Here is a 13,589-nt window from a genome sequence, read left to right on the forward strand (position 1 = left end):
ATATATATATATATATATATATATATATATATATATATATATATTTGGTATGGTTTGTCCAAAATTGAAAATATAATGCAATTTTGATTACTCGAACATTTAAATGCATTTTAAAATACTATTTTGCTCTCCTAATTTTTTTTTTATTTTCTTTTACTCGCTTAAATATTTATATAATTAAAAAGAATAAAAAAAAAACTCCTAATAATCTCTCTTTTAATATTCCAGCGCCGTTCTCTCTTCTCTTTACTACTGCAGCACCACTGCCGCCGGTGATGGAGTGTTGACGGAATCATCCCAATTATGACAACTCTTTCTCCAAGGTCAATCAAAATAAAAAATAATCTGTTAATATAATAATATAAAATTTACAATTGTTAGTCACGATGCCAAATTTGTATTTGTTTTGTTTATAAAAATCCTCTTTAAACAGTGGAAATATACACGAAAACCTAGAGAGAGAAGAAAGAAATGGAGAGAGTTTGTGTAACAGGAGCAGCAGGTTATATCGCGTCATGGGTTGTCAAGCTTTTGCTCTCCAAAGGTTACATCGTCCATGGCACTGTAAGAGATCCAGGTAAGATTTTTCATTCAAATTCCTTCTTTCTACTATGTATTTACTTTGATTTTGGTTTTAATCAAACTTGTAATTACTTGATTGTTTCCCTTTCTGCTGAAAACGGATGAATATTGTTTATGATACCTTAGGCGTTCGATGTTTATTTACTAGCTATTTCCTACTTTCTGATCGAAATTTTTCACCAACCGACATTTATTTATCCTCATTCATCGGCCATTCGCTTGAATCCTCTTGTTCCTAGTTAGGTTTGTAGTTTATGTTGAAAAATTAGGCGTTAAGTGCTTGGGATCTGTCATCTCCTGCAGCTGATTATGCTAAAATTTGGTGATCTGGTGAAAAATTAGGCCCAGAAAGATTTACCTAGATATTGATTGAATCTGGTCATGCTCCGGTTATTTTAAATTAGAGTAAATTACACGAATGGTCCCTATAGTTTAGTGTAATTTGCGTGTTTTGTCCCTAACTTATTTTTTTAACTTGGAAGGTCCTTACTGTTTGTTTTTGTTACGCGTTAATAATTTGCCCTTGATCTTTTAATTTATTTAAATAAACAGGCCTCCAACTCCACCCCTCACCTTACCTTAACTATTCTATAATTTTTTTCTATTTAAATAATAGTCTTTTTAGGTAAGACAGGACCAAACACATAACAAAAACAAATAGTATGGATTAAACTCGTAACAAAAACAAACTGTAGGAACTTTCCGAGTTAAAAAAACAAATTATTGATCAAGTGCGCAAATTTCCCCAAACCATAGCGACGAGTGTAATTTACTCTTTAAATTATACTCCATAGAATAATTTTTATTTTAAATTATAGTGCTCGTGAATTTTGTTAACAGATTAAAAAAGAAACATGTCAAGCATTTCACAAATCTGGAGTTATGCCTATGGAGTTATTTTAATATATTTTGATAAAAGTAGGCCCACAATGAGCCGGTTCTATGGACTTTTGTTTAATTAATTTACGGGAGAATAATGATATCCACATCTTTGTAGGTGCCTCTTTTTAGCACAAAGGATTTCTTTAAATAAACCTAACAATTTTTATTTTTATTTTTATTTTTAAGAATGAGCATGCTTTTTTTTAGCTCACTTTGATATTCTTACATGACACAAAGTTACTTGACCTAGTTTCCGGAGGGGTAGTGGCTATCAGCTGATAAGCTAGATGTAAGATATAAATGGCATAAAATGATATGTAAAAGATGATTCAATATTATCAGACAAATCTACTCTAATAAATGAATGTTTTTTTACCACATGTCACACTCTTATTTAATTTGTCAAATGTTATTTTATGGTTATTTTGACTTTTTTCCACATGTAATTTTATGAGTTTTTCTATTTTATTAAATTTCATATAATAATTTAATGTAATAATTACAATAAATCCCCATTCTAATAAATGAATACTTTTAATCTCCATTTGACATGTGTCACTCTAATACAACTCTTCATTAATATCATGCCACGTGTCATAGAGATATATTAGGCAACACTTCAAAATTCAAATTTATTTTTTCTACTAATATGTTAAATTTGAAGTTATAATAATTTTAAAATTTTGGTATATCTCATAATTAATCATTTATTTAAAGTAATTGATAAATAATTTATGAATTTTTACTATTAAAATTTAATTTATTTTGTAACCGTGGTTCCGACGGGTTATAAACTAGTGTAGTAATAAATGGATATCAATTGTTACCTTTTAATTTCAAAATTTTCAAATTAAACCTTATTAGTTTCTTTTGTTTATTTATTTAAATTAAAAAGATAAAAAAATTCAATAATGATAATTTATTATTTTTCTTATTTTCTTATAAATTCTAAGTTCTCAAATATTTTCATTTTTATATTTAAGTTTTTTTTTTAAAAAATAAAAAATTAATCCATGTACTACATGGGTCTCACAACTAGTACATAATAACTTGATAGATTTTGAAATACAACATTGAATGGAACTAAATATTATGATTATTAGATCAATAAAAATACATTATTATTCTTACATATAACACTAATTTTTCATACTTATGAAAAATCCTAGAATAAAATTAAAATGGTAATTTGAAAACATGAAAATTTATGACCATTACTTCTACATGAACGATTGTAAATTTATACTTGTATTAAGAGGGTTTTTAGGAGTGCTTAAAAAAATGATAAAACATTTTATTAACTTACTAGCTTATTAATTTATATCAGTATCAAAACGAAGTTTTTAAAAAAGTGTGTGAAAGCTTTTGATAAGATAGTGAGGAGTAATTTATCAAAAAGGGAAATCTACAGAAAAATCCTAAATTTTTTGGAAAAGTTTCAATAAAGTCCTAAAAGTTTTTTTTAATCAGAAAAGTCCCATTATTTTGAGAAAATCATATAATTTGTCATTTGTTGTTCAAATTATAAAAAAAGGTTTTTTCATTAATTTGGGCAAAATGTTAAATAATCGGGGCTTTTCTGTTCAAAAAAAACTTTTAGGACTTTCTTGAAATTTTTCCTAAAAGTTTGGGACTTTTCTGTAGATTTCCCTATAAAAAATGGCATTTTCCGATATGGAACCATTATAAGCTATTTTTTAAAAAGACTTTATCAAAACAGTAGTTTTAGTTTATACATGTGTAAAATCGGTAATAAGTTAGAAAGCTTCTTAAATAACCTTAGCTAAAGACCCTCTAAACAAGATGAAAATATGCAAGTTTTTCAAGTATAATGTTTCTTCACGACTTATAGAAATAGAAATTTTAAAATTAGTATCAAATACAGGCGGCATTACCTCTAAAGAAACGAACTATTACCCAAGCACTTTAAAAAGCAAGCAAAATAATAAATCGTCAACTTTCATTTTTTTCCCAAGTGGAAATTCAAAATATCATATCATTTAGTCTACACTTATTACACGGGCGGCTGGCGGAACATGACCACACAACATAGTGACATCAAGTTGACCTCTTTACTTTTTTTACAACAAAATATGTTATATAAACACTTTGAACCTAAGTTGAACCATTTAAATTTTAAAACGTAAATAAAAAATCAGACCTAACTAAACAAGTTACAAAAAAATAGTTGTTCAAAGTTTTTTTTTTTTTGAAAGAGATTTAGTTGTTCAAAGTTAAGACAAATACAAATCAACTGTTTAAGGGGAAGAAACTTTTTATAGTTAATAAAGAGTATACTAAGAAGAACTTTAAAAATACTCCATAAGCTCGTTTAAGTATTATTATGAGTAGCCTAAATACTTAGATGATATGTTGCCTTGTCAAACATTTACAACCGAAAAAAACTCGAAAAATAAACTAGTTGTAGCATGCTAAACCTATTGTGTCTGTGTTTATGTTATGTACACTTAACCTCTTTATTCAATAATGTTCCATTTTACTTTACATTATATTTAACCTTTCAAGCTTTATTAGTTTTTTGAATAATTTTTTTCTTCATTTTAATCTCCATTATTAAATATTCATATTGGTAATGGTCATATGATATTTCAATCAGTTTTTATTTATAACTATATACATAATAATTTTATCAACACTTTTACTTGGAAAAAAAGCCTTGGCATATTACATCTACTTAACTACCTGCATATTGAAGTATATTAATTATATTTAATATTATATTAAAGTAATTTTTTATTTTATAAATATTACACATGCTAAAAAGATACTAACAAATTAGATTAGAGGACTTTATAAAATATTTCATAAAGATGAGGGTAAATTAGTAATTTAAAAAAAAATTATAAGTGGGCAATGAATGGAGAAAGTTTAAATTAATAACTTTTTATTTGATATAGTTGGTGGAAATGTGAAAAAAAAAAAAAAAAAAAAAAAAAAAAACTTTATACATGAGGTTGATAATCGGAGGTTCTCTAAGTTAACACTTTTACATCCATTTTTTTTTCATCTTCTACAATCCATTTTATTATAGTTGATCATGTTTATTTAGATTATTTAATAGTTAATACTACAAAATCACCTTTAAAAGGTACATTCAAATTTTGCTATGGATAAAAGTGGTAAGCCAACTCAACATTTACATAATTTTACTCATTGTCATATATTGTTAACAACATGTCAACCTGTACAATTGTATAAACTAAAATTAAAACGTGTGAGATATGTTCAAAGTTGCATAAACTATATTCAAGTTAATAACTTTAGAAATGTTTATTAAAACAGTTGGCTCAATTACTCATGAACTTTTAAGAATAGATAATCATGAGTTCATGGGATGATTAATTTAAGCCAACATTTTTTAACATAAATGAGGTCCATGTTTCAATTTGGGGGCGCAAACCCCCACGTAACATTTGATTTTCACAATTTGTTTTAGAGCATTAAACTTTACACAACCTATAATTGTATTTTTTAAATTTTCTTAAAAATAACTTATTTTTTCAGGTAATGAGGAAAAAAATGGTCATTTGAAGAAACTTGAGAATGCTGGAGAGAGGTTGCATCTCTTCAAGGCAGATCTGTTTGATTATGAAGGCCTTTGTGCTGCATTTGCTGGTTGCACTGGGGTTCTTCATATTGCATCTCCTGTTCCTGGTACACTTAAGTTTGATGATCCTCAGGTAACCTTTTTAAGTGTGAAAATGAATCAACTTGGGTTGTGTGCCATAGGTTATGGTAAAATAATTTTTTTTAGCTAAAAAGGAATGAGGCAAACAGGTTAAATATCAACAAATAACGTACTTAGAAGTTTATACATATATATCAAATGGCGTTACATTTTCATTTAAATTCAAGTTGCACTTTAAATAGTGTATTGACACTAATGACATAAAAGAGAAAACACGAGGAGCAATGTATTTCTTTCGTACCAATATAAATGCAATAGTTAACATATTTAACAAATGACACATGGAGGTATATTGTAGACCAAATTAAATTCTAGTTTTGTTGCGGGGCAAAATGTTAAGTTTAAAACAAAAGATTTACTAGTAAAAGGCCTTTGATCTAGCGGTATAAGAAGTGTTGGAAATGTGTCCTTCCCCAAGAGGTTGAGGGTTGAGTACTATGGTGGACAAAAGGTGTAAATTTAGGAGTACCATTAAATGGGTGTGTGTGAGTTAGTCGTTTTGAAAAAGAAAAAAAAAACCCGAAAGATTTACCTAAAACTAAATATCACGTTACTGATACTATAGACAACCAAAAAAATTGTTGTATTTATTTTATGATTAAAGAAGTATATAATCCTTTGTTTGGTATTCAATAACATATACTTTGTTTGACAAATATAACTATTACAATAACATTTTTCATGACTTAAATTATTGTCGTCGTAAGTTCAAGGAATGATATAGGTACACTTTTATCGGTGTGGGGAGCTTTTAAAAAAAGAATTCACATCACTTTGCAACAAAATTATTTCTTGACTTATAATCATGACCTTCTACGTCTAAATATTTGAGAAAGAAAGTGATGGCACATTAAGAATTCAGAGTGGGCAATTTTATAAAAGTTAGGACTTAATGGTTTCCCCAAACATTCTTTTTCAAGTCATGTTCATATTAAGTTTGTTAACTAAAATCTTAAATACACTTGTATAATAACAAAATTGGTAGGACCTTATAATTATTCTTTTATCATTACAGACAGAAATCCTCGATCCAGCTATAAAAGGAACACGAAACGTATTGAATGCATGTTTGGAGGTTAAAGTAAAAAAGGTCGTGGTTGTGTCCTCGATGGTTAGTGCTATGTTAAATCCTGAATGGCCACAAGGCCTTGAAATGGATGAAAGTTGTTGGGCAGATGTAGAATACTGCAAAACTAACGAGGTACCTATTTAATTAAACCTATTATTTATTATGTTAATAATATATTAGACATTTTTTACTATTGATTTTAGAGATGGTATGCTTTATCCAAGACTCTAGCCGAACGTGAGGCTTTGGAGTATGCCAAAAAGGTTGGATTGAACGTTGTGACTATTTGTCCATCCGGTACCATTGGGCCAATGTTACAATCAACAGTAAACGCTAGTAGTTTGCTTCTCTTGAGCTACATAAAAGGCAAGTGCTTTTGTTTGTTAACAGTTAGCATGTCATTTTGGCTTTCGAACTCATTATACTTTAAAAATCAAATAAACCAATTTCGAAGTGAAAGTTGTAATGGATACAAATGTCGTAGAAGAGATGATGTGTGAAAAACATTAACTTTTGCTTCTAAAGTGAAAATCATAGAAAGAAATATTAAAGTCCAATAAACTGGTTTTAGAGTTCATAAATCTAAAGTGAAAATCATAGAATTGGTTTTAGAGTTTATAAAATCAGTTTCTAGTAGCGTTAACTAACTATGAAACTAAAAATTAAAATTTTTATGACATAATTTTAACAGATGTTTTGTGATGAAACTAAACATTATGAGTTATACGACATAATTCAACAATATAGATGGCATGATTTTATTCATTATCTCTTTGAAGATCTCGACGGAAGAAGTGATGGAACAAAAAAGACGGATGATGCAGAACGGGCTGTTGTAGATGTGCGTGATTTGGCCAACGCAATTGTCTTGTTGTATGAAAAACAAGAATCCGAGGGGAGGTATATATGCTCTTCATACTCTCTTATGACAAGGGAGTTTGTTGCAAAGGTGCAAAACATATTTCCTGACTATGATTATCCCAAAAAGTAAGTTTTTTCGAGCATTTTATGGTTTTAAATATACCATATCATTTATATGTAAATATCTTGGGTGTAACTCCTATTATGACTATGTGGGGTCCATCTATGCTTGAATTTTCACAAAAAAGTTATTTTTCCAACAACCCTCGAGTCAGTCTACACTTCCCAAAAAAGCTAAATCCATATTTTCACTTTGAAAATTTGTTTATTTAACTAGCACAAGAGTCATAAGCCAAATTCATATTTTCACAACAGCGTGAAAGGTGAGTAGCATAAGAGTCGTTGCCCCAAAAAAACCAAATCTATACTTGACCGGTTGGTAGGCACATCTACGGTCATTTAGTCTATTATGGCTATGTGGGTCCCAACAACTACTGGTTGACATTTGGGACCCACATTAAGCACATTACATGTATGAATTTCTTCAAATATAATTTTCCTTTTCTTTTATATGTTTTTGAGGTCCTCATATCAGGATCATTGTGGTGATAAATTTTGCTTGTGGAATTACAGTTTTACAGAACCAAACAAAACTGAACGTGCGATATTCAACACAAAGAAGTTGTTAAATTTGGGATGGAATTACAGGCCATTGGAGGAAACCATTGTAGACTCGATCAAGAATTATGAAGAAGCGGGTTTATTGAATACGGATGGCATATCCCTTAACATAAAGTTTTGAATCTTCTCGCATCTTTATGTTCGAATTCACAGTTTTATAGCGTGCCTAAAATAATAAATGAAACGATATCCTTATTTTATGTATAATAACCAAATAACCTTTTGAATCCTAAACCATAGGGTGGATGAGCATGGGACATTTTTTTTTTTAAATATTGTAGACTTCTTCTAGATTATAGAGAAAGGTTAGTATATGACTTCTAAAGTCTTAGTAGGATCCATGTGATAAGAATTCTATTTTTCTTTACTGTTTCTAAGACTTTCTATCCGATTTTTAATAATTCCTATAAATTGTGAAATTCAAAGCTTAATCATTTGTATTTATTTTTGAATGTCCAAAGTGGAAACTTGAGTAGTTTCTTAACTAGAAGTGAATTAAGTGAAGTAGCTGCAAACATACATTTCCATTGACGATCTAGTCTTATTCAATAAATACTATATTGTACAAGAAACACAACACAATTGAAAATTATATTGTAATTTGTAGTTAACAAAGTCACCAACAATAAACATGAACCGGTGGGGATGCCCATGATTACAGGGACCAAAATTGTAAATAATGAAAATTACAAACTATAGGAACTGAAATTATAATTTTTGAAAGTGAAAACTACACGAACCAAATCTATAGGGACTAAAACTATAACAATTTTCAATTTACAACTATAGGGACCAAAACTCTAATTAATCCAAATAATAAACTGTAGGGAGCTAAATGTAATTATTGAAAAGGATAACCACATGGACTAAATCTGTACTTATTGAAATTTAAAACAATAGGGACCAAAACTTTAAATATTAATATAGGGGACTAAGCATATAGCAATTCCATTATACCAGGGGCCATTTCTGTAATTACAGCAACGCATGTTAACATGAATCACAGTCAATTGGCAACTATTCGGCCCGACGGAGTGGATGGCGGGGAGACCGCGAGATCGTTTCCCGCACGAAGAAACACCGCACCGTGGGTGCGGGAAAGTGAATGTGAAGAGGGTGGGGGGAGAGAGTCCCGCTCTCTCTCTCTTGAAACGATTGGCTGCCTTTTTTTTTTGTTTTTTTTTCCAAATGGCTATATAGCCGTTTTATATATATATATATATATATATATATATATATATATATATATATATATATATATATATATATATATATATATATATATATATATATATATCTTTTTCTTTCCCTTTTCTTAACCTATAAATACTACAACATTCTACCATTTTTTTAACCCATAAGCAAAATATTCACGACCTGATTCGTCGTCTGATTCGTCATAAGACTAGGCGAAACATTACGTGCACGACCTAAGCTAAGAAAGCCGCCATTGTGTAGAAATCACGAAGTCGGACACGATCGCCTTATAGAAGATTATTTTGCAGATGACGTCATCTACGCTGTAAAGTTTCGACGCCAGTTTCAGATGAGGAAGGAACTATTCTTACGTATTGTTGGTGATTTGGAAGGCCGTTTTCCATATTTCCAATGGAAAATGGATGCAAGGCGGAAAAAAGGTTTCTCTCCCATTAAAAAAATGCAGGGCTGCAATTTGTCAGCTAGCATACGACATGTGCGCAGACAAATGGGACGAGTATTTTAGGATGTCAGAGCGTACCGTGCGGGAGTGTGTGTACAAGTTCTGCAAAGCGTTCTATTTGGTTTATGGGCAACGATATTTGCGCAAACCAACTATCAACGATATCCACCAATTGTACACGGTGCATTAAGGCAAGCATGAATTCCCTGGAATGCTAGATAGTATCGATTGCATGCATTGGAGTTGGTCATTATGCTCCAACGCATGGCGTTGTCAGTACATGAGAGGCGACCACAAAGAGCCGACGATCATTCTAGAGGCTATCGCATCACATGATCTTTGGATATGACATGTATTCTTTGGTCCAGCTGGTGCAAACAATGACATCAATGTGCTAGACCAGTGGCCGATATTCAACGATATCTACCTTGGAAAGTCGCACGATGTACATTTTCAAGCAAATGGGGTAGCATATAAGCGTGTATACTATCTTACTGACGGTGTATATCATCCCTTGTCTGTTTTTGTGAAATCGTTTACATGTCCTAACGATCAGAAAAGGAAAAAGTTTAAAGAGGCGCAAGAGTCAGCTAGGAAGGATGTGGAGTGAACATTTGGTGTACTTAAGAGACGTTGACAAGTACTAACGGTCAGGGCAAGGTCATATGAGGTGAAAAGGTTACAACACGTAATGTATGCATGTATTATATTGCATAATATGATTCTTGAAGACGAAAGAAGAGCGATATGTCGGTACAACGAAAATGAAGTTTTGCCAAATGTCGAAGGAGTAGCCGTTGGTACACAAGAGTATAGGGTGAATAGAAGAGAAGTACACAATCGCGACATTCATCACGACCTTCGTGCTGATTTGGTGGAGCACATTTATATGGCTCATATTCAGCCCCCGTTAGAATTTTTCTCACGATGATTTGTTTGACGAATCAGATGATGATTCTGATATGTTCGTTGAGAGTGAAGATTTCGACGATGAGAGTGATGCTGGGGAGAATGACGAAGACAATCAAGGCGATGACGAAGACGATGAGGGCGATGACGATGATTCCGAGTGACGTATTTTGGTTTAAATAAAATTAGGATATTAATTAATTATGTTTTCTATGTTGTGGGTTGTTTTATTATTATTAATTTTTTTCGTTTTTTTCTACTTATTTAAATATTAGGTTTAATGTAATTTTTATTTTAATTAATGAAATGCTTTTTATTTTTAATTAAATTTTATGTTTAGTATTAATTTAAAAATTATAAATCATAAAAAAAATTAATTTTATTTAATAAAAAAAATGAGGGAAGGGCTTCCCAACCATTCCTTGGGTTTTAGGTGAGGGAAAGAGAAGTGAGGGAAAAGGGGTATGACCCACAAAAAGTGAGGGAAGCTTCCCTCCCACACCCTCCGGTCTTAGTATCCCTCCCTCCCACACCCTCCGGTCTTAGTATCCCCTGTTCGAATAAAACAATACCCAAATGACACGTGTCAATTGGTCGCCCTCTCTCAAGCTTAATTTCCCGTTCAATTTTTCAATGTGAATTTCCATAAATGCCTTTCTGCAATTATATACCTCATGCCTATTTATTTCGAGCTATGCAATTCAACTACTTTCCTAACAAGAGTCCTTCAAATCAGCTCCCAAATTATCGGGATTCTCATGATAATTAGCTATATTGGTGTTAATTTGGTATGTTTCCCTATATTCGCAAAACATTATTGATTTTCAGATTTATGAAATCTCTCTGAATCTCTGCTTATCAACCCAATTTCGTTCCTTTCTTTTTTCTTCCATGAATCGTTCTAACAAGAGAAACGATGCAACTAATCACCTCTCTTTTCTACATCAATTATGATTCTAAATTTTGTTTGGTATTTGAAATTTGTAGGGTTTTTAATCGAAACCTAATCCCCACCAGGAATAACATCAAATTGATGGCACATTACTGATATGGTGGTAAATATTTTGATGGAGTTCACCGGAAAATTAATGTACTTTGATTTTTCTTCTTTTTAGTCACTGCATAAATTGTATCTGATGAAGGTACTTTGATTTTTCTTCTTTCGTTGCCACTGTCTTTGTTGTTCATTTTTTGTTACTGGATTATGTTCATCCTAAAAAGTAAATAATGTTTCTATGATAGTTTCTAGAAAATTTGTTCAAATGTTGTGCTCAAGTTTATTGCGTTGATGTTTTTATATAGCTGCAACAAGTAAATGATAAGAGATGTTAAGAAACTGATATTTTATGATAATACCTAATAGGTGTTTGATGAAATGCCTAAGAGAAACAATATTTTAGCCCTTCCTTTTAATATCGAGTTTCAGTTTACGGATAGATACCTAGGGCTTGATAATGCAGTTAGAAGGAAATGGGGTATTCCCGTAGTCTTTATTTTACGCCCAATTTTACCTTCACTATGGCTGCTAAAAAAGTTACCCATAAATAGGTAACTTTATATTATGAATCGGATTTATATTTATCTCTTTCATTACGTTGATTATTTGGTTTTCAATTCTCATCTCAAGTTATTTTCCAAGACAAAACAATGTTGCATAAATGTAAAATTGGCTCCATTTTCATTTTACTGTTATTTTGGAATAGCCGAGACATTGAAAAGAACAATGAGGCAACCTGATAGCACCTTAATTTTTTCTGACTATTTCTCCTCTTCTTTCACATGGTATATCCTTGAACAAGTGTACAGTGGATCAACTTAAATATTTAGATAAGAAATGTTTTAGATATATCTTTTAGCCCCTTTAAATGTCTGCTAATATATATGGTTGTGCCTCATGGTAAATATTTGATTTAGTGATTTACGAGTGGCAGGAGAAAATATCATTCTTGAACAATATACACTCTAGCTTTATTTAATCGAAAACAGTTATGATAATATTGTAATCGACTTTAAATGTTTGGCGAGATTCATTTTCATATGGTTGTTTTAAATTTATGGAATGTTTTGTTTGAGATGCGATTGATTTTGTATATATTTATGGAATTATTTGGTTATTTTTTTGTTTGAGATGTAGTTGATTTTTTATACATGTGTGTAATTATTTGGTTATCACAACACCCCACTTTCATTTCGTTGTATCATAAAGCTCTGGACAAGTAATAAATCCAATAGAACCATGTATAATTTCTTGGCAAAGGCTGTCCGTTTTTTATATGAATTTGTGGGTTTCAAATATAAATTTTATGTTTTTTATGAGGCTATCAAGGAGAAGAAAAATTGTCAGTGAGTTCTAATAATGATTTTATATTAAAACTAATATTGAGGATAAGAAAAAGTTAACATCAATATACATGAACTGAAAGACCAAAAACTTAGCTAGATGTTTTAATTTTATTAAACCAAGTGTTTAAACCTTGTAGTATCATAGTATGTCTATTTACCTTGTGATTTAGATGTCTAAATTTTTTGTTCTTCTGGAAATATCATTTTATTAGATGCCTAAATATAAGTTTGTAATGGAAGGTAAACAGGCAACAAATAGTTCACTTAAAGATAATAATGTTATTCGGTTGGATTAATCGGTTATCGCTTTGTTCGTTTCAGTGTAATTGGTCTTTTTAGTTCAAAAAAATCCCGAATAAAGCTCCTTTTAGTTAGTCCGGTTTATGGTTAAATCCAAATAAATATGTTGACTTTTTTATATTGATTTGGTAAACCTTTTTTGAATTGTATTTTACATTTTGTTTATTTTTTGAGTAATTTACTAATTTTCCCTATTTTTTTGATAAAAGTTAAACATTTATCTGTTGAATATGATGTAATATAACAATTTGTTAGATTTGGGGTATAGTAAGGCTTGGAATTCTAAGAATTGTATAAAACACTTTCAGATTAAAGCATTTGGGCGGTACTCCCAATATTCTTTAATCAGATAAGACTCAGAGAGACAAGAATTAGGAATGCTTTGATGATTATTTCGTTTATACCAGAAAATGAGACCAAAACCGAATTTATGATCTTTGTCTAAAAACTGTCACATGATAGTTTCAAACTGTCATAAACTGTAAAAACTGACATAAAACGGAAGTTTGGATAAGGGTCAAACAATGGTCAATTCTCTGGAAATACGTTTTTCTGATGCATTTTTTTTTATATAGCAACATACCCTATATAAA

At 30.5% G+C, this 13,589-nt stretch overlaps 1 protein-coding gene and 1 long non-coding RNA gene across 2 annotated transcripts; both read left to right on the forward strand.

The window, feature by feature from the left end:
* Positions 1-208: 208 nt before the first annotated feature.
* LOC145085987 (cinnamoyl-CoA reductase 1-like) lies at positions 209-8,215 on the forward strand. Its single transcript, XM_079023700.1, has 7 exons — positions 209-323; positions 434-577; positions 4,990-5,165; positions 6,189-6,374; positions 6,446-6,608; positions 7,022-7,229; positions 7,737-8,215. Exons 2-7 carry the CDS (start codon positions 472-474, stop codon positions 7,903-7,905), a joined length of 1,008 nt encoding a protein of 335 aa, XP_078879826.1. The 5' UTR covers positions 209-323; positions 434-471; the 3' UTR covers positions 7,906-8,215.
* Positions 8,216-10,920: 2,705 nt separating this feature from the next.
* Positions 10,921-11,628, forward strand: LOC145090240 (uncharacterized). Its single transcript, XR_013701456.1, has 2 exons — positions 10,921-11,141; positions 11,341-11,628. It is a non-coding gene; the product is annotated as an uncharacterized LOC145090240 (long non-coding RNA).
* The last annotated feature ends 1,961 nt before the right edge of the window (positions 11,629-13,589 follow it).

This window comes from Lactuca serriola, chromosome 2, assembly GCF_051521515.1.
Source record: "Lactuca serriola cultivar US96UC23 chromosome 2, Lser_US96UC23_V15, whole genome shotgun sequence".
Lineage (NCBI taxonomy): Eukaryota > Viridiplantae > Streptophyta > Magnoliopsida > Asterales > Asteraceae > Lactuca > Lactuca serriola.